Here is a 21,067-nt window from a genome sequence, read left to right as displayed (position 1 = left end):
ATTTACTCATATATATAAAACAGCAATTTCTTATTTCTTATTCTCAGATGTCAACCAAATGAAGATAAATGTTCTAGTAAAAGCTGCAGCTCTGACTTTGTTTTTGGAGAAAACATGGTAGAAAGAGTTTTGGTAAGATTTTGACAAATATTTCCATTATGTTAGACTATCACTTTAATTTCTGAAGGCAAATTAATTAAAAGTAGTGTTGAACTGTAGCATACTGGATTCAAAGGCTCTCTCTCTCTTTAACTAGAAAGGTTCTCCCGGGGTGCACGTCCTAGTTAGAATAAGAAAAACCCAGAAAGGAAAAGAACTGCATAATTATACCATTATTACTGTGGCAAAATATTAAATAGTTCTTTGAGTCATGTTAAAGCAGAAGTACCTGAGGAAATCCCATATTATCTGCAGTAGTTAAATAAGCTCAACTGGTAGTGACATTTAATTTTTAATAACATTTTATGACAGGATGCATTCAAAACCATAACAAAGTATTCTAATTAATTACAACTCTACCCTTCAGACTGTTACATCCAAAAGCATTATTATAACTTCGTTTGGTAGCTTTTAGGGCAGAAACACAGTGCTTTGTTTGCCTAGGGGAACATACATACCAAGTGAAATCTCTTAACTACTGTTACTATCATCTTTATTTAATACTGAGCATTTCCCTGCATGAGCTCAGCCTTCTGTAGCTCTGATTTCTAAGACAGCATAATCTAAGAAGCGTCTAAGTCAAAGCTGTGGAGCAGCTGTGACTCTGAATTCATCTGGTCTCTCATAGATTTTTGCTTCTTTCAACTTTTACCCAGACCAGGATCATGGTTGAAATATGTCCAAGGTGGCTGCTTATCTTAGAGTTACTAGTTATATGAGAAATCCTAAAGAAGTTGCAGAGACTTTTTAAAAAATTGTAAAGACTCAGTTTAATAGAAGGGCCAACTCACAATGTCAGTTTATTCCAAGATTATTAATGCTTTAATAAGTTAACCATTTTTTTTATGACCTTGCTTATTCTAGACCTGCCTCAGTCTACCTCTCAGTTCCAATAAGTAGTATTGTAGGTTTTTTTAGCTTTAAAAGCACCTTTTTGCCATTCCCAAGAAAGTTAGCTTCAATAACCCTAGAGTTGTTGACTTTCATCTTTGGACCTGAACCAGAATTATGAAGCTCTAGGGTGACACTCCATGCAACATATTTAGACATGCTTATTTTTGTCATTTTAAGTTTGACATGAGCCACAGCTTCTGTAAAATTGTCAGGCAGAACTAAGATGTTTTCCAGTCCTCACAGGACCAACTTGAACACTCAATTCACCAAACATGTTTTGACTTCCATGATACATAAAGCAAGGGTCTCTTGTTTGGCTGCATATTAGAATCATGTGGTGATTTTTAAGAACTTTAAAGAATTTCTTATGCCTGGGCTTCACCCTGAAGCAGTTATGTTAGGATCTCTATAGGTAATACTAGTTATCAAGTAATTCTAATGTATAGTCAAGTTTGAGAGCTATCAGGGTAAAGTCGTGTAAAGTGGTCACATGTTTCATAGCAGGATATATGATTACGTAGGAGGAGACTTGTGCTTCATAAAGATTACAGAAGTTTGACTTGACATTTCCAATGAGGGTTTTGAATTTGGTTTATAAAAGAGTCTAAATTTCCTATGTCCTTCAGATAGCAATATAGTAAAGGATAATATGAACTATGGAGATAATTTGTAGTATTCCTCGATAATTTTGTAAGCCAGTGGCCCTGAACTATGGGTGTCAAGATGCACTTTTGGTTACTGGTTGACAATGTATGCTTGGTGTGAATTTAAGAGCCTGAGTTTCTATTTTCTTTCTTTTTTTAAAATCTATTTTCTTAAAATGAAGATAATTATACTGGTCTATACCAATTTTAATGGGAATCTTGATGTCTGATTCAGCCTTGAATTCATAAAGGAAAATATATAAACAAAAATATTCAAGTATATTGTGCCATTTTTCCCTGTTCTGTAGGGTCCTATCATTGTTCATAAATGACATCAGGTTTTTTTTTTTCATTCAGGCGTTGATCACATTAGATGTATACATTCCTCAGTATGCAGCCTTAAAATCAATGTTGGCGATAATTGTCTTGGAGGAAAAGTTAGGATTCTTTCTACACAGGTGTTTTCTGACATATCTAATGGGGTTTTCAGATAAGTTTTTTTTTCCTCCTTTAAGTGGATAGTAGGAGTGAGTTTTGGGAAATACTTCAATCACTTGAAACAGAGATGAGGGCAGCCTTTCCTAGGCACCTGATCTAGTTAGTAGAAGCATGGAATGGCCATTGTCTTCTGCACCACTAGAACTTTTTCCATTATTCCTGGACATTCGAAGTAGGCTGATGGTAACTAGATTATGGTGTTTTGTTTTGTTTTGTTGTTTTTGACAATTAGAACCAAGGGCCTCCACCAATAGGGAAGATTTCCTTGATCAGCACACAGGGAGCTGCAAACAAAAACACAGCAGCTGGGTTTGTATGCTATATCGAAATAGAACAACAAAATTATCTTTTGGCTTACTGCAAGTATACAGGGATAAAATTAAATAACGCATCTATTCCCTACCTAGGGCACTGAAACACTAACCCAACCTCAGCTTGAAAATGATTCAGATGTCAAGGAAAAAACATTTAAATCCATTCTAAAATTTCCTATCAACTCTCCAAAATCAAGTAAGAATTTTATTATGTATAAAACATTAGATATAAGTACTTTGTCAATATCTGTCTATAAAATTAAAAGCAAAACAATCTAGTATTTAAACAATTTTGGTAAAGGTTAAGATGTATAAATATAGCAACTTGATAATACAAGTTTTATGAACATTGCAATTTAATGCTATGGGGGAGTCAATCAGCAGTTTTTACCTAGCGCAATATTTTGACTTTTTATATATAAGGAGACATGCATGTATACAGTGGCAACAGGGAACATTTATAGGAAAAAAATGAGGTTTTTATGTGCACCTCCCCAATTTCTCTTAGGAACAAACTCTGTTAAAAGTACATCTCTAATTGAATCAGCTGCCGCTTTCTCATCCCAACCATCACAAAAATGCTTGCTGGAGAAAATTGATGTTATAACAGGAGAGGAAACAGAACACAATGTGTTAAAGGTCTGTATGTGCATATTGTTCTTTCTGGTAGTACTCACAAGTTTAGAATAAAGTTAATATCAGCAGGGATATCTTAAAAATGCTGACAGAAATAGAGTTTTCAGGAAGACTAAGTTGCTGAAATAAAAATGTTAGAGGCTTACAAAGCTTAAACCATTAAGTTAGTATCTTCTTACCTTTCTATGTACAATTTGCAGGAAAGTGAGTTGTTGAGTTTACAATGGTTCCAAAGATCCTGTCTTAAAACTTCAGTCTTACTTTACACTTTCCATGACTGCTTTTATAATCATTGCTATTATCACTAGTCATCAACTTCTACTTACACTGAAGGTTTTTTAATGTTCAAAACATGAGTTGTTTTAAGTTTAAAATACAATTTTTATTCCTTTTACGGTTTAGAATTTTGCATAAATCAAGTTTACTATATGTACTCTACAGTCACGTTTGAGTGTTAAATGGAAACACTCAGGATACCATAACTGGTAATTTTTCAACAAGTCAAGGATTTTCCTTTACCTTTCTCCATCTGCTTTTCTTCCAAATTCTCTCCATTCCTGTTCACATTCTCCACAATCTAAGGATAATTTCACTCTAAATGAATGTGTCTCAAAGCATAACTCTTGGACCAAATAAATTGCATCTTTATTGCATTAATTGTTAAATGTAAAGCCCTGGCATGCTAGGGCTTTTAACTGGCTGTCTAGGTGATTCATGTACACAGGAGTATTTGAGAACCACTGTTAATCATTAAACTATAAGAGAGGACCTTCTTGTATCACATCACAGTTTTCCAACTTTTCATCCTGTCTGCAAATTTTAAACATGCAAATATCTCCATGATTTCCTTACTTTCAAATAAAATTATTTAGCACAAAAATACTAAACTGTAACAGTTGTTACCTGTAATGGGTGGAATTTGACAGCTGAGGAAGAAGGGTGGAGAGTATTTCTCACTCTGTATGTCTTTATTTTGTGAAGTTTGAACTACTCAAAAATTGCATACTGTTAAAAGTTAAATACATTTTAAAAGGCTGGTTATAAATCATTAACCAAGGTTATTCTGGTAAAAGTTCAAACAGATACAAAAGTTCTATAGCATAGGAAGTAATTTACTTTGAAAAAATTTCTGTACATTTGACATTTTTAAAAATTGTCATTTAGATCAACTGCAAGCTTTTTATATTCAACAAGGCAACACAATCCTGGATTGAAAGGGGCAGAGGAACTTTGAGACTGAATGATACAGCAAGCAGTGACTGTGGGACATTACAGTCAAGATTAAGTAAGGAATCATTTCGTAAAGCAAGCCATACTTTCTCAGGGTAAAACTGCTAATATAGGTACATATTGCTTTCTAGACACATGTTATAAAACACATCAATAAATCAGACATTTGAAAACCATATTATTTTTAGTGTACTCTAGAGGCTTCCCTGGTGACTTTCTTATAGTCTTCATGGATTCCAGTTCTGGTTTTACCACTAGCTTCTTTTGGAAAAGTGACCAAACTACTTTCTATCCTAGTTGTATCAGCTTACAATGGGGATAACTAAAGTTTGCAAATTCTTAAACAATTGTGAGAATTCAATGAGATACCATATAAAGCACCTTTGTCAAACCCCAGAATGATCTCAATATTAGTTAGAAGGAATATGTTGCAGATCATCCTGAAAAGTGAAGTTTTTCAAAAAGAAAATACCTATCTCATAATTTATCTTGCCATTTCCTACATGGTGTGGGCTCAGTATCTAAAGAAACAAGTGTGGGGCTCTTGAATCTTGTAGACAGAGTGATGCTGAGACGCAGAAGTTGGTCAAACTGAAAGATCCAAGAGGTTTGGATACACACCAGGCCTGTTTAGAATCTCAAATGAAAGTGAACACAGGCAAAGCTTGGCACTGTGAATGGTTTGGCAGGCATTTTTGACAGCTGAAAGCTTAGAGTAGACTATATATAAGACTGGACCAAAGTACACACCTATTTGTTGAATTTCAGATATCAAGCTTAAGAAACAGGTAAGGAATAGAGCTCAGATTAAAAGAATAGGAAGAACAAAAAAATAGGAAGAGTGCTTTTAGTTCTGAAACTGACCAGTAGGTTTCCAAATAAAGTAGTACTAGCTGTTCTTTGCTCTGGTTTAATTCCAGTGCATGCAGAGAAAAAAAAAAAAAAAAAAACATTAACACCAAACAAAATTTCAAACCAAACCAAATTTTATTATGCAGGTAACATTTAGTCACTGTATAAAAAAGAAAACAACTGGATCAAAAAGAAAAAATAAAATCACCCGTCTTCCTGAGATAATCTCTGTAAACAAAGTATCTTCTTGTGGATATTGCTTTTTATATACATATATGTACACAGATTGCCAAACTTGTGATTCACGGTGTTACATTGTTTCAGAACCTGATATTTTCTTTCATATAGTCTATTATGATTATCTTTTCACATCAATGTCTTTCTTCAGTATTCTTAATGGTTTCATGATATTCTCTTGCGTGGCTGGACTATAATTATTTAATTTTTTATTGGTAGTTAAGATTTTCAGACTTTTTCCATTTTAAACAACTCTTAGATAAATATTCTTCAGACTAATAGGCCTTAAAAGTTATAAAATTTAACCTTTTAAAAATATTATAGTAAAAAAAATATTATTGTTAAAAATATGTGTAGCATTAAGCTTTAAAAAACCCCTCTCGACATAATAAACACCAAATACAATTTGCACACCAGGTTGTAATCTAGTCAAATTACAATTTAATAGTGAAAATATAGTCTGGAAAATTGCAAGATTTACTTTGCTTTCAAAAATGGTGACTTTCCTGGAAGGCTAAGGAATCAAGAATTGTAAACTGATAATATTCACTTTTCTGCTACAGTTATGCGCAATCAAGGGAGCCTGAGGCTGATCTTCAATAGCAAACTATGGGCTCAAATGAAGATTCAAAGAGCAAACCAGAGAAATTTACAAATAACAGCTACTGATTTAGAAGACAGTAGCATCAAAGTATTTTTAATTCAGGTAAATGACAAATTTTAGGACAAAGGATTATCCTATTAATACTGAATATTAATAGATCTCTACAACTTCTATTTTTTTCCACTTTATCATGATAATCTATCCTGTTGGCAAGGAAAGTAGTCATTTATTATGGTTTTTATAGTTTAATATAATATCTGAATTGTATATGGAATTCAGAAATTACCCCAAGGCCTAATCAACTGGTATCCAGCCCAAGACATTTGTTTAATATATGCCATCTATTCTGTCGATTACTACTTTACATATGTCAACAATCTCACTATGCTATATTATCCAAGTAACCAGATTGTCAGGAATGTCTCCAGAGGGTGGTCTGTAAAATCCCAAGCCTGATGGCTTGTCCTACAAGCTGAGATGGAGAAATCTTTGCGATCACTGGAAAGAAGCCAGTGAGAAAATGGAAAAACACAGGAGTAGCAAGTTACAAGAAGTCCAGCAGCAAATTCTAATTCTGAACATGAGTAAATTTCCAAGGTAACAGGATGGAAGCACAGATTAGCTCATCCAGGCAGCAGAAATGCTTGACCTCAAATATGAGATCCAGACACAAGAAGGCTGCCAAGAACAAAGCTCTTCTTCCTTTCCCCTTCAAAAGCTGTGTTTCACCCATAGGCGGAAACCCAGAAAACTAGAGGAGACTGAGTATCCAGGTAATTTAGACAAAATGACAATACAAATAAAATGGTCCTGTAGTAAAATGGAGAAAAAATCTAGTATGTGCCCAGTGGATTAAAAAGCAAATATTTATGCTGATCTGAAGAGAACCCAAAAGTTTTAGTAACTGTGAGTGTACAGTCAGGTACACGTGACATCACGTTTTAAAATGTTAGGATAAGATGATGTTTAAAGTATGTTTACCGTTGAGAAGCAGAATATTTGATACTTGACCAGGCCAGATCCCTTGGTTTTTAAGTGAGTAAGGCAGGGTGCCAGAAACAGTGACCAACACTGTTAACAGTGGTTAGACTTCCCGGCTTACTACCTGACTCATGCTGACTTTTTAAACTGTAGAACCTTTACTTAGAGATAAGCAACTTAAATAAAAGTTGCTCAATATTCCGCCTAAGAGATGGTACTCATTAATATTTTAGTTGAATACTGTGTAGATTGAGCACTTCTGAATCAACAATTTGAAATACAAAATGCTCCAAACATTGAACCTAAAATCCCCAATGTGTTGTTATAAGTGGGAGATTCCACAGCTGATCTCATGTGACAGGTCCCAGTCCAAACACAGGTATGTTAAAACTATTGTATAAAATTACTTTCAGGGAGCTGGGGGTTTAGCTCAGTGGCATAAGCACCTGCTTTGCAAGCAGGCGGTTGTGAGTTCGATCCCCAGTACCGATAAAAATGAAAAAGACCAAAAAAAAAAAAAAATTACTTTCAGACTATGTGTATAAGGTATATACAAAACAAATGTGTATGTAAATATTCCAAACTCTGAAAAAGTTCAAATATATATATAGCCTTCAGGCAAGTTTCTTAGCCTTCCTAAATTGATTTACTCATGTGCAAATGAAGGTAACAATAATATTACACTTTATAAAGCTATTGAGATTAAACAACAAAAGTGATTGTGGAAAAAATCATATGTAATTTCACTTACTAATGCAAATGAGTGTTTTTCATGCCATTAGTTGCTTATTCTTCCAAATTTCTTTTAGTAGATGAAAGAATTCTATTGTTGTGTTTCTTAATTTATTCCATTAATCCCACTGATTTGAATGACAAAAACCTGAGATTCAAGTCCCAGCAATTTGCTGGGTAACTGTAACCCAGAAAACTCATTTTACTTTCTGACCCACAATTTCTCTGTTTGTTAAAGGAAATGAGTATTGAACGCCTGTGCTACCCATTTTTGCTAACATAAATGGAATAAATAATGAACCCACAGTATTGTAAGAACTTAATAAAAACAGAATACAGCAGTTACTGTTACACCAAGGGTACTTGTTATCATCATTTTTATATTAACAGCAACCATAAAATAGCATAGAACAGTACTGAGAGACAAGAACTTGTGGTGTGTTTTTGGTAAACAGCATAAGTTGCTCTAGTGAGTTTTGCTCCTCTACAAAGTTATGTGGCTTAGAAGAGTGTCTAACCAAAGTAATGGAAAGGAAATAGACGCCTTGTTTCTCCAACTCTACAATTTTACAGTGTAAAATAGTTGAAGGAAGAATGGTTGTACCATACTGAAGTTCAAACAGAAATATCTTAAACTACAAAATTTTATTTCCTCAATTGAAAGCATATACAGAACTACTCAAAGTTTAAGATGAAATTTGGTACAAGATTTTTTTTTTATCTAACTTGTAGGAATGTTAGAACTTATTCTAGATTTAGATAAAACATCTCGATTTATGCCCTACGATTCTTTCTTTACTAATAGTGAAAATTAAAAATCTGTAAAATGTAATTAGTAGGTGATTTATATTCCTAACAATTTAATTTTCCTCTCTCAGGCTGGTGCTAAAGACACAGGATATCTTTATGCAGCAATACATCATCGTCTTGTTGCCCTGCGAAGCTTCAATAATAAGCAGAAAGATGTCGATCCAGCTGAAAGTCAGTCAGAAAGAGTCCGCCAACAAGTGAACTATGAAAGCTGTGACGAGGATGAGGATGATTTCATCCAAGTCACCAAGACTGGATCAGGTAATTAGGTCAGAGGCTTGAAACAGAAATCTTAATTTTATTGATTGTTGATTAGTATTTTGGTGCTGGGAACTGAACTCAGGACCTTGCACTTGCCAGGCAGGCACTGTGCCACTGAGCTACATCCTCAGCCCCAATATTGATGTTAAAAAGTAAAAGTGATCTACTTAAAGTGTGTGGTGGTTAGAACCTCGTCTGTTTTGATCTGAGGAGCAGGCTGGAAAATCATTGTCTTCCATGAGTGGTCTTCAGTAGGATCTTATCAAATCAGCCTCACTGTAATTCCTGCAGGTCATTTGTCTATAAACTTGCATAAAATACTATCCTTATGAGTTAAAGAATTATATTGCTAAACACTTATTTCTGCTGTTCTCATTCTACTAATGGCTATAATAGGAGGAATTATAAATACATATTATGGGGCCACAGGTAAATATGATTTAAAACCCTGAAATTACCTTAAAAAAAAGCCTACACTGTACAAATAATGTCTTTAAGGTCTGCTTTTGCCTAGGTCAAATAAATTACTATTTATCTTATTGTGTCAGGATTTACAAATTATGTATGTTTGAAGAAGATATTAAAATATTAGTTCTTTTGTTGAAAGGTTTTAGCTATGTGGAAACATTATAATTGTACCAAATTGTACTCAATCTTAATTTAGGTTGAGGAAGAGCCAGGAGCAAAAGAGTTTTAGATTTCAGTGCGTACTCTGATGTGTGGATTTAAAAGTATTATTTATGATTATTATTTTTGGAAAAAAATATTGTCAAAGAACTAGAAAGCACAATTTTGTTATATAGATGTATCTATTCTAATTAAGCCATCCATTCAAGTTTTTTTTAGTCAGTTTTTACTTCATTGTGAATTCTGTGCTACAGTGTAACGTAGTTAAAAACACAGGGTAGTTACAAGCATTTTCAACTTGTAATCATTTTAAAACTTTAAAGTTGTTTTTAATCATCTAATTTAAAAATTTATCAGAGAACATGTGTAGAACTGGATGAAAGATCTTTGCTTATTAATAAAAATATAATCAAAAGGAAAAATACATGAAACTTTCAGATTAGGATCTAGCCTGAGTGACTCAGTAAACCAGAGAACTAGAAGAAAATGATTTTGTTGTTACTTTAAACAAATCTGTTAAACAAATAGTTTATTATTCTCTGAAGCACCTGAAAGTAATAAAATTACCTTTTACGTTTATATTGTTAATAAAATGGGATGTTAAAAAAAATCAGTTGATTACCATTAAAAATGTCAATATGAAATAGGTACTAAATAACAAAATTTCCCCATCAATGTATTATATTCTCTTTTAGAAAAGAGATGATATGCAACTTTCTTAAAGTAGAAATAAAGCAAAGTAAATGAAATTTCCTTCCTCTGCCAGTTTTCCCCTTTTTACTTAGTATTTTCTCAAGGAGGTACTGCAAACAAATGCTACTATGTTATGGAGGGTATAAAATGGTTTTTCCTTTTTACTTTGATATCATGAATTAAGAAGAATTTTAAGTATTTCAAAATGTTATGATTAAGATTATTAGCAAGAATTCCCAATGTAATTTACAAAAACGTAGCTTCTGTGTCTTTCATTTCCTTACCAGTGAGTATACTCATGGTCCAGTTGAATTTACTATTAAATCTACTCTAAATATATTAATGATAAAATGTTACATTTATATCACAGATCCTTCTAGGTGGACCCACAGCCAGTCAGTTGCCTGTTCATGAGTATTACCTACTATTAACGCGACAACATCTACAAAACTTTGGTCACTCTGCTGAAAATTCCAAATCATCTAACTTAATGAGAAGATACTATTCATTCCTCGAAAGTTTTTTAGAAGAGTTTAAGAAATACAATTTTTGGCCATTTAATTTTTTCTTTCATGTTTTGTATTTTGATTCCTATGGGGAAATGTCAGAATTTAATAGATGGATTTCAGTAGTATAAAATTTATCATTTTTGAGGAAATTTAGAATAGAACTTGCCAACTAATCTTGATTATTCATCACATTGATGGATATATTGCCTAAAGTTATAAAATGCTGGATTTGATAAATGTCTAAGGTTCTTTTCAGTCATATATTCTTTGACTATAAAACAAATATTTACTACAGTATCAGTCATTTCTTTAAAAAGTTCTATAGTTGCATGATAACATTTCATTAAATCATGTTTATCCTCTGGAAAATACATATTTTTATTTAACCTTTGGCTTTCCTAGTAATATAAACCTGTACATTCAAGTATGGGTTTCTTTGCAGAAAGTATCTGTGCTTGGACTTGTATTCATTGCATCTTATATATGCTTGAGTCATGGTCAATACACAATAGTTGAATGAATGAATAAAATGTAATGCATTACCTATGTATAAAAATACAGTATACAAAAATCCAAATATGTGTACTTATTCTTTGCTTTATTTATCTGATTGTCACTCACATTCTACCAGAAGTGGCCATATAGAGCTGTTTTTGAAATTAAATTACCATGTACAGCAAAATGACTTTTTCTTAAGTTCCATTATTAATGACGAAGCTATCGTCATTTTAACAGTTGTGCAACATACTATTGGTGCTCTCTGAGATGTTACAGAGCTACTTCATAACTTACACAAGAAAATTAGGCTTCGTACTTATAGCCATATTTCATTTTTAGTCCAGTTTGATCATCCTAATCTTCAAAATAACTTTTGATTAGGAACCCTAAATAATTCCCCACTCCGGACTATTCTTTATTTAGGTTAACTTCCAGTTCATATCCAATCATTCTTTTAGTGACAACAGACAACAGATAGTACATGAAATATTTTACTTATAAATTAATGACTCAAATAAAAGAGAAGGAAAGTTAATGTGATAAGGAGAGAAATGGAGAGAGATGATAAAACAGTACTTTCTTTTTCTTTTCTCCATCCTTCACCCCTTAGTCCTCAGTGGAAAAAATATAAAGCATAATATAAATAGGAAGATGTTTGAAGAAGATATTAAAATATTAGTTCTTTTCTTGAAAGGTTTTACCTATGTGGGAATATTATAATTGCACCATAATTGTTAAAGTGAAGCAGGAAATATTTATTTATCTTCTTGATACTTTGATTCTTGACCCACACTAGAGTGGATATGAAGCAGTATTTTCTCAGTGTTCCAAATATTTTAATACAAGTTGAATTAATCCTACAATTTTCTTTGGACTTGTCTGCATGAATCAAAGGAAAAAAATAGACTAGTTTGTGATCTCGAAGTGTCAGTGCAACAGAACCAAAAACAGAGTTTAGAATATCAGGAAGGCAGAGAAAGTATGAACATTATTGGATTATGAGATAGATACAAAGAGCAGAAACATGCTTTCAAACCATTTTGAAGAAATGGAAGAAGAAATGGATACATTTTACAGTTTTTTCTTATCCTGCAACTTTATCTGGCTTCTTCTGTATCCTTTGACTGTTTCATGTGAAGAGATCAAATAATTTATAATGCCTTTGAAGGTTATTTAAGCGATATGATTTCAAAGCCTACATTTTGGATTCCCATGTAAACTTTTTTTTAAATTTAAATTTAATCATTCCCCAAACATATTAGTTACATTACACCTAATTATGTATCTTAAGATAACTTAAACCTCTTTCAGTTGGATTTTACTCCAACTGTCTAGATTAATTATGAACCATTAACATGTCCTCCCTTAAAAATATTTTATATTCATGATTACCAATGTTAGGGAACCTTTGTCAACAGAGAAAAAACATCCTATACAGTTTTAAAGTATGTGACTATCATAAAAAGAGGCATATGTACATGAGGTTGGGTAGAGGGGTCTTAGGGATTGGGAAGAATACATTTTAGAGCTCTGTAAATTTTTAATTCGTGAATACACACACACACATATACATATATCCCATAAAATACTGCAAATAAACTTAAAATATGGAAAGCAAATGACATGGTTAGCTAGGTTTCTTCACTAGTAGAACACACCAGCCTCACAGCAGATCAGGTTGAACATATCAGATTTTTTTGGTTGTTGGGATATATGAAAGTGATGGTCAGGAATTTTGTTTGTGTTTTAATTGTTGTTTTGAAATAGTTAGATCATATCCACAGTATTAATTTTTGACTTAAGATTCAGAGTTAACAAACTGGAATACACAAACACACCTGAAATGTCTAAAGATGCTATTTCCAAACTGTGACAATAGAAAAATTACTGAAATGACTGGTCTAGTATGGATTCTAGAGTAACAGATTATTACTAACAACTACATTATGACTGAATTTCTTAATTTGTACAAAACTACAGGATATAAAATACTATTTAGGTGGAGATGGTACAACCCCAGCTATTCAGCAGGCTGATGTGGGAGGATTGCAATTTTGAGGACAACCTGGGCAATTTAGGGAGATCTTGGCTCAAAATTAAAAACACTGCGAATGTAACTCAGTTGCAGAGGATCTGCCTAGAATGTGGGAGGCCTTGGCTTAGATCCCTAGTGCTGCAAAAATAAAAGTAAATTTTAAAAATACTACTTTACTGTGACCTTAATTTGCATTTTCTGAGTTCTACAAGTAACAAAATCAAGTGCCAGTGATACGGCTCAGTGGCACAGTGCCTGCCTGGCAAGCACCAGGTCCTGAGTTCAATTCCTGGTTAAAAAATAAAACAATAAACAAAACAGTAACAAGGTTAAGCACCTTTTCAGGTATGTATTCACAGTTTGTGTTTCTTCTAAGAAACTCTTTATAATTTTTCAAAACTAATTGTATTATCTATTCCTTTTAGAGTATATACAAGATGAAGATCAAGTTTTGCCTTTCACCGTAGCCTCATCTGTCTGTTTAAGGAGAGTACTGCATAAGTTTCCTTAAATTTTCTAGGAATTTAGAACCACTGTTGCATCACCTCAATGCTTTTGCTTACGCTATTTCTTCTGCAGAATTTCTTTCTCATTTATGACATTAACATTTTATTCATTCTTTAAGCCTCAGCTTATGAAATTTCCAGAAAGCCTTCCCTAAATTTCTTTTTTTTTATTTAAAGAGAAAAAAAGGACATAAAAAAACAAAGCAGTAAAAAGGTACAAATACAGTATTTCAAGAAAAAAATATACAGTAAGAAATCACCAATTAATAGGTTACATATTATCTTCCCAGAAACAGTAGTCCAAATTACAAAATTAAAGCATATAAAGTGGACATTCATACAGTGAAATTGGAGACAGTTCCGTTCAATGATCCAACAAAAGCTCAGTAATACAGTTTTCCATCCTACATACTCAAACGTACCTGCGGTTATATCCCTTAGTCCACCTTCCTTTCCTCTCTTTTTTACAGTAACAATTAGACTTTTTGGGTTTTATTACTCCCACGGTTCTTATTACTTTTTTTGACTAAGCAAAACAGAGTCAGTTAGAACAGAAGGGTGGGCATAGCATACAATGCAAAAATAGAATACCAGGTGATCAAAAGTGGTTATCAAAAGCAAGTGTGCCTCTTGCTATTTTTAAACTGAGTTGTCTATATCATCAGGTATAATAGAATTGATCAAAACAGTACAGAACAAGACCAATAAAACCTACGCTGAAGACCTTGCAGGACTTCAAAAAAAAGGATAATAGTCAAACCATAATGGGCATCATAATATATCTTATTGCCTTCAAAGTGGTTGCCTATACCCTCAAACTTGATACTATCAAACAAAATAGAATATAGAATACAGACAGAACAAGATGGGGAGAGCAATACTGGGGTTCAAATCAGGTTGATAGGAAAACCAAGAAAGTTACTATAATATGTGCCGCTATTTTTAATTTAGTTTTCCCTTAATTAAAAAAATGAGAGAAAATAGATTAATTTAAAAAAAAAGAGGGGAGATTGCGATAAGAGAGGACATTGTAACAGAACAACGCAGGGCAAAACCGAACCATTCAAGCATCATCGTGTTTCACCACCAGATAATCTAACATAATAGTAGTCGCCACAGTGCCTTTTTCCTTGAATTATTTGAGTGTAACTTCATATGCTATAACATCAAGCATATCAAGACAGTGTGAAGCCTTTCAAGAGAATGCAAGAATTACAGGGTATTTAGAACCAGCTAATAGAAAATGAACAACTGTTTCTTTATTACCTCTTTGCCTATAAAGGATTTTGTTTATACTATAGCATACAGTGAAATATAGTAAGATACAACATGCTAAAACCAGTGGAAACAGATGTACCACAGCTTGATAGCCTTCCCTAAATTTCTTACGCTGAATTAAGACCTGCAACTTCAAATACTTGAAACACTTTGTATAGAAGTTATTGGTCAGACTTTAAGGTCCTCAAGAGCGGGACTCTATTGTTTAAATCTCTAACACCTACCTAGGAGGGAATCTAGTTGATAGATGTTGTACGTGTAAAACTCAAGATAGATTATCTGATAGGAGGCTAGAAATAAAGATTTTAAGCTCAGTACGAAGTTAAGGGCTAAAGATGTTGATAGCTAAAGTCATGAAAGAAGTGGCTAATACTTGCCTTTGTAACAGAGAGACAACTGTGAACATATTTACAACTTTATGAAGCAGCTATTGCTTTAAAAATGAAGATGCAGACTCAGAAAGGTTAAGCAACCAGTTCAAGGTTCACAAATCTAATAAAAGATACAGTTGGGATTTGAAGTAAGGATTTTCTTATTTTAACGCCAAGCTTTTTTTCGTTTCATAACACTGGATGAACTTACCCCGCACACTGAATGGAAGGCGATGGTGAGTAGGTGAGCAAGAGAGAGAAAAGAGGATAGAAGATAAATCCTGCAGATCCCTTAGGAAGAACCCTAAAAGAGGGAAGAAACATGAAAGGACCATTAGGAAATGGTAGGCTAGGAGATGTGAAGATTTCAGGAAGATTTGACAGGCGTTTCAAATGCTGCACAAAGATCAAGTAATTTAAGGATGGAAAAATGTCTTGAGTTTTAATTAGATCACTTGGTAACCTTGGAAACAACAGTAATTAGTAGAAGGAAGCAGGATTATAACTGGTCAAGAGATGAACAGAAGGTGAGGATGGGCAATGTCAGACGAACAGATTATTCTTCTAAAAATTTTAGCTGTAAAGAAAAGCCAGACAAATATGAAAAAATCTGGGGCTTATATGTTTCCTTTTGAATTTTTAACATTATACACATGCTTAAAAAGAGAAAAATTCAGCAGAGAGGAAGAACTCAAGTTACCCGACTGTACCATTTTATTTGGAACCACTATTTGGAAAGGATTCAAAATAATGATGGACAAAGGGCTTTCCTAACCAAAATGTCAATATGTGTTTGCAGCCGAAACATTAAAAGCCAAAAACCCGTCTTAGCTGACAATTGTGAAAAGACGTCCGAAATTTCACATAGGAACAACAAAACTCAGACTTTGATCCGTGATCCGAACAGGTTGTCCCTATTCATGTTTCTGTCCAATGGATCAATTAAGTCGCTAGTTACCCTAGCTTTAAGTCTGTCTGTGACTTCTCTTCCTCCTTCCTAGTATCTAGTGGATTATGAAGTGTTAGAACAGTGAAAAAAAAAAAAAAAAACGGGAAGGACCTTTACAAGGGCCAAGCTACAAATTACCTCTCACAGAATTTAAATTATTTAAATTACTTAAGGTTGTTACACAAGTTCTGGCCAGAATGAGTCAGGAACAAAACTTTGAAAAGTAAGCACCTATCAGACTAAATTGTGCGTGTTCCCAAATATACTACCTGGCGTGCACACACACACACACACACGATGAACCTGTTAATGAATACTGGTATTGGCGGCTAAGAATTACGAGAGTCACTAAATCAATTGGAGCTTGGTAGCTGTTTTTATTACTTTAGTTCACACTCCTCGTTTTACAGAGGAAAAATCGTAGACCCAGAAAGATGAAGTAAACTGCTCAAAGCTCACACGCTACTCACTGGCGGTGAAAAGACAGCAAGAGAAGCCCGAGGGTGCCGAGACGGAGCAGATTTACGGAGCGGGAGGAATCAAACACCACGACGCGCAACGCCCCGTGATCCTCCCCTCCGACGCTCTTCCCGTCCCCTTCCCCTGGGCCAGGTCCTTATCATCGCAACAGCTTCTGACAGCTTGCCTTTCCTCCTCCCTGCCTGGCTGACGCTCCAAAGCCCAGATCAATAGACATCAAACAACGCCTTTCAACTGCTGCCTACAGCGTAAAGTTCAAAGCACTCCGGCTCTTAACCCGCCAGCCGCGTCTTATCTGGGTTTTCAACCCGAAGCCCCGTCCCGCCCAGCTCCGCCCAGCCAGGCTCTTCTGCCCTGGGGCTAGAGCCGCGGGAGTGCTCCAGGCCTCGGGCCGGATCAGCGACCCGCAGGGTGGCCCCGCGGCCCTCACCTAAGGCTCGGCTTCTCCCAGCCGCGCCAGGCGGCAGATGAGGGGGCTCTTCCAGATCAGTCTGCTCAGGCCCTCGCCCACCAGTAGGCACAGTTATCTAACAGGCATTGATTAAACGCACGAGCAAAGGCCACACGGTTTACTTCAGACAATAAAGCGCAGCTAGAAAGCGCTGAGCACCACCATTCACGCCTAACACTCGTAACCCAAACCGCAGCGTACCTCGCCGCTTCAGACTAGTTCCAGCTAGATTTCGGAGGCAGTTTTAACGTCAAATAGGATCCCAGCGATTCCCCGGGTTCAGCCAATCTGCGTAGCCCCTTGGGCTCGGAAACCGCAGCGGGCTGTGATTGGCTGACAGAGTTAGCCTGGGGTGGGCAAAGAGCGACCGGGCGGGTAGGAGAAGCGAGGGCGGGCCCGAGCGAAGAGGCCTCTGCGCAGGCGTCGATGGGAACCAAAAAAGATAAACAAACAAAACCCACCGTCCTGAGGCCTCCGGGTTTTCTGGCCCACTTGTCCCTCCCGCGAGCTCCTTGGCCTCCCAATCGTCCCGCTTTCCCCGCCCGCCTAACGTCTGGGCACGTACCCCACGCGGCGCGCAACACGCAAGGCCTGCACTTAACCTCTACTCGCCCAGTGCAAACTTAAAAGTCCCGGCGGGCGCGAGCGGCGCGCAGTCGGGCGGCGGGAGCGGACCCGGCAGCCGCGGCCCGGCCGACCATGACTTGCTACCGGGGCTTCCTGTTGGGCAGCTGTCGGCGCGTGGCGGGCGGCCGGGCGGCGCTGCGCGGGGCGGGAGCGGGAGCTGGAGGCCCCGCTGGCCGGCGGCACCTGGGGCACGGGCAGCCGCGCGAGCTGGCGGGCTGTGGCGGCTTCCGCCCCTCGCGGGTGGTGGTGGTGGCCAAAACCACCCGGTACGAGTTCGAGCAGCAGCGGTACCGCTACGCGGAGCTATCGGAGGAGGACCTGAAGCAGCTGGTGGGTCCTGGCGCCCCCGCCGTTGTGCCCTGGCCGGGGTCATGGGAGGCGGCTGCGGGTCCTCCCGGGACTGTCCTGGGCCCTGCGCCCCGGCCGCCCCCACCCCCTGTGGCTCCCTTTGCGCGCGTGTAGGCGGCAGTCGGTGTCCTTGCAGAGCTCCCACGTCTCGTAACGCCCGGCGGGGGCGCCCCAGGCAGAGGGGCAGCTGCGAGTCCCGTGAGTGGCACCTTGGGGATTCACTTTTGCTCTGGCACCGCTGTGGTGCCTGTGATTGAGAATAGCGACTGTAGCCCCAAGGAGGATAGCCCTTAGCTCCAGGTCTGGGCGCCTTGGGAACGACCCCCAGGCAGGAGGATCTGTGGGCGCCGCTACTGGCAGCGGATAAAGAGGGCCCAGCGGCGCGGACACACCCCCTTGCACCAGCCGGCTGCGAGGCCTGGGGCGTTCGGGAAAGTCCTAGTCTGGGCTGGCCTTTTCCGTGGTGGTGGCGGCATGTGGCCTGCAGACTGCGGTGTACGGTTTGTTTCAAAAGCACACGTGTCTGTTGCTGGGAGTGGCAAGAGAGGAAATTTGACTTGAATGTATGTTTTTAAGTAGGAAAGTCAGACAAGGGGCAAGTACACCAGGTAATGAGTGAAATAAAGAACCTGCGTCTTTTCTGTAGCAGTGTCTACACAATTTGCTGTATTGTGTTTTTATTAGGTATAGAAACCCTGTGTGCATGTGAATGTGCGCGCACCTCTGTGTGCTGGAGTTCAATAGCCCTCCCTGCCCCCTTTTAACTCTATGATTCTGGGATCAAACCCAGGGCCTTGTGCATGTCAGGCATGTGGTCTGCCACTGACTGACTTCCCAACCCCCATTCCCTTTTGAAAAATTTCAAGACAGGGTCTTACTGAACTGCCCAGAATGACCTCAAATTTGGGATGTTTGTGCCTCAGCCTACAGAGTAGCCTACAGAGTACCAGGTGTGTGCCTCCCCCGTTTGACTTTAAAAGTTTGCTTCCATGTCATTAGCCATCAGCTTTAGGAAATAGAGACTGACCCATGTAATCAGGAACAATATATCTAAAAAAATGTCCTTCAGGAATCCGTTGATTGTTGGCACTGTGCCCCAAAAGGGTTTGGAAATCATTGCATAGTATTATTACTTTTAAGAACAGGCTACCTGTTGTGAACACCTGCTATTATTTGTAATCTTCAGGTTTCATGAAATATCGAAATGAAATTGTAAATCTGCCTAAGTGCTGGGCCTTGTTACTGTTAAACGTTTTGATTCTTTATAGGTTAATGGAAGAGGGCATGTTCCTTTACCTGGTGAAGTCTAAGTGGAGATTTGTTCTCTCCTTTTCCTAAATGTTTGAGGTAATAGTTTATAGAACACATCTGGAATATTTAGAGTAAGTGGACAGTTTAAACAGGGTTGTTAAAGTGAGTGAAATTAGTCATATGAAATTATTTTGGGAAGAGAATGTGTCCTTTGTATTGTACTCCTTTTGCAAGGTCCAAATTTTTGGAAGTTATCAAATGCTATGTATACATAAATATGTTCTTCATACGACTTTAGCGGAACCTCTCACAACAATTTGAAATAGTACACTCAAAGAAAAAGAACAAATATATGAAATAGTACAATCAAAGAAAATAAAAAAAATACACATTCAAATTGGCACGTTCAGTTTGTGGGATTGGAGTCAGAAGTGCTAGCTCTGCTTGTGGTAGACATTCCATGTTTTTAATGTCTTTGGGGTCCTGGTGAAAATGATACTTTCTGTGTACTATTGTCAGCTTTCAAAGTGCTTTCACCCAGTGAATTGCTAGGGTTGGACCAAATACTTTGTAGTGCTGGCACTGAAATTTTTTCCAAGGCCTCAGAAAAGCAGGTGGTTTTGAATTGCGATTAACTCTTGGATCACTAAACTAGATTGCCACTGATAACTTTTAAAAAGTAGGGGAAAAAAATCAATATTTAAAAAAAAATCTGCCTAGTGTACCCTGAGTGGAGAAATTACTTAATAGGTAAATATTTTTCTGTTGCTCCACAATGCTGTTTGAAATTAGAAATCTTTGAAGTAAAACTACTAAAATGAAAAAATACACAGTATATGTTGTAATTGCCGGGTAGTGGAATAGTTTTCTGAGCGGATTTTTTTTTTTTTTTTTTTTTTTTGGTGGTGATGTTGTTATTAGAATTTTATTGGATTAACCCCATAGTGATAGGAATTTATTTTATGTTTATATTAAGGGCAGTACTTACAGTGCAGTAAGGAACAGTTCAAGAAGGCAGGGGTAGATGAAGTTCTAAAAGGAAATTCTGTAATGGAACTAGAAAGGACTTAAATGTTGTTTGCTACATTGTTGGGGTAAAAACAGGTGAACCGTCTGGAGTGAATACAAAAGATGATGACCAAGTTCTTGAGTTTTCTGGCCACATGGCTGCTGTAAATAGTGTCATGGTAAATTGGTTTTGTATCAATGTATTCTCTTTTGTTGTGGTTGCTTGCTTTCATATATGCAGAGTAGGTCTCTGTTAGGATACTTATTAACATGTAAATAGAAGATGAGGGACAGAGTGCCAATATAGTGTTGTACCCTAAAGTGTTGTGGTTATCTAACCTGGTAGAAATGTAATCAATAATAGGAAATACCTTTTTAGATGATAAAGCCTTGTCTGCCAAGGCTGGGTTTGACTTTCAATTACTGTTTTTTGTGACTCTGTTTCACTATGTAGTTCAGGTTGGCCTTGAACTCACTTTGTAACCGGGGCCTCTGGGTGACCCTTCTGCCTAAACTCCTGAGTGCTGGGATGAGAGGCAGAGACCACCACACCTGGCTTCAGTGACTATTCACACAGGATGTGG

At 36.9% G+C, this 21,067-nt stretch overlaps 2 protein-coding genes and 1 long non-coding RNA gene across 9 annotated transcripts in view; 2 read left to right on the top strand and 1 right to left on the bottom strand.

Annotated features, from left to right (window-relative positions):
- The window catches only part of Ranbp3l (RAN binding protein 3 like), a 48,158-nt gene extending 36,900 nt beyond the window's left edge, over positions 1-11,258 (top strand). For 3 of the 4 annotated variants that reach the window (XM_063258074.1, XM_063258072.1, XM_003470169.4), the window contains 7 exons: positions 48-132; positions 2,603-2,705; positions 3,018-3,148; positions 4,310-4,430; positions 6,028-6,170; positions 8,660-8,852; positions 10,543-11,258. In XM_063258074.1, the coding sequence (XP_063114144.1) occupies positions 48-132; positions 2,603-2,705; positions 3,018-3,148; positions 4,310-4,430; positions 6,028-6,170; positions 8,660-8,852; positions 10,543-10,586 (820 nt within the window). In that variant the 3' untranslated portion in view covers positions 10,587-11,258. The remainder of the gene's footprint in view (positions 1-47; positions 133-2,602; positions 2,706-3,017; positions 3,149-4,309; positions 4,431-6,027; positions 6,171-8,659; positions 8,853-10,542) is intronic. The other variant, XM_063258073.1, reaches the window with a different exon arrangement.
- Positions 5,344-17,554, bottom strand: LOC134478073 (uncharacterized). Its single transcript, XR_010050438.1, has 2 exons — positions 17,229-17,554; positions 5,344-15,673 (listed from the first exon to the last, which is right to left on the bottom strand). It is a non-coding gene; the product is annotated as an uncharacterized LOC134478073 (long non-coding RNA).
- A 189-nt stretch (positions 17,555-17,743) lies between these two features.
- Positions 17,744-21,067, top strand: part of Nadk2 (NAD kinase 2, mitochondrial) — a 41,089-nt gene continuing 37,765 nt past the window's right edge. For all 4 annotated transcript variants that reach the window (XM_063258077.1, XM_063258076.1, XM_003470218.5 and 1 more), the window contains exon 1: positions 17,744-18,206. In XM_063258077.1, the coding sequence (XP_063114147.1) occupies positions 17,949-18,206 (258 nt within the window). In that variant the 5' untranslated portion in view covers positions 17,744-17,948. The remainder of the gene's footprint in view (positions 18,207-21,067) is intronic.

Source organism: Cavia porcellus, unplaced genomic scaffold (genome assembly GCF_034190915.1).
Source record: "Cavia porcellus strain 051 isolate PalLab524CR breed Dunkin Hartley unplaced genomic scaffold, mCavPor4.1 scaffold_11, whole genome shotgun sequence".
In the NCBI taxonomy this organism is placed as follows: domain Eukaryota; kingdom Metazoa; phylum Chordata; class Mammalia; order Rodentia; family Caviidae; genus Cavia; species Cavia porcellus.
Note: the sequence above shows the minus strand (reverse complement) of the source record. Positions and strands in the feature narration are given on the sequence as shown.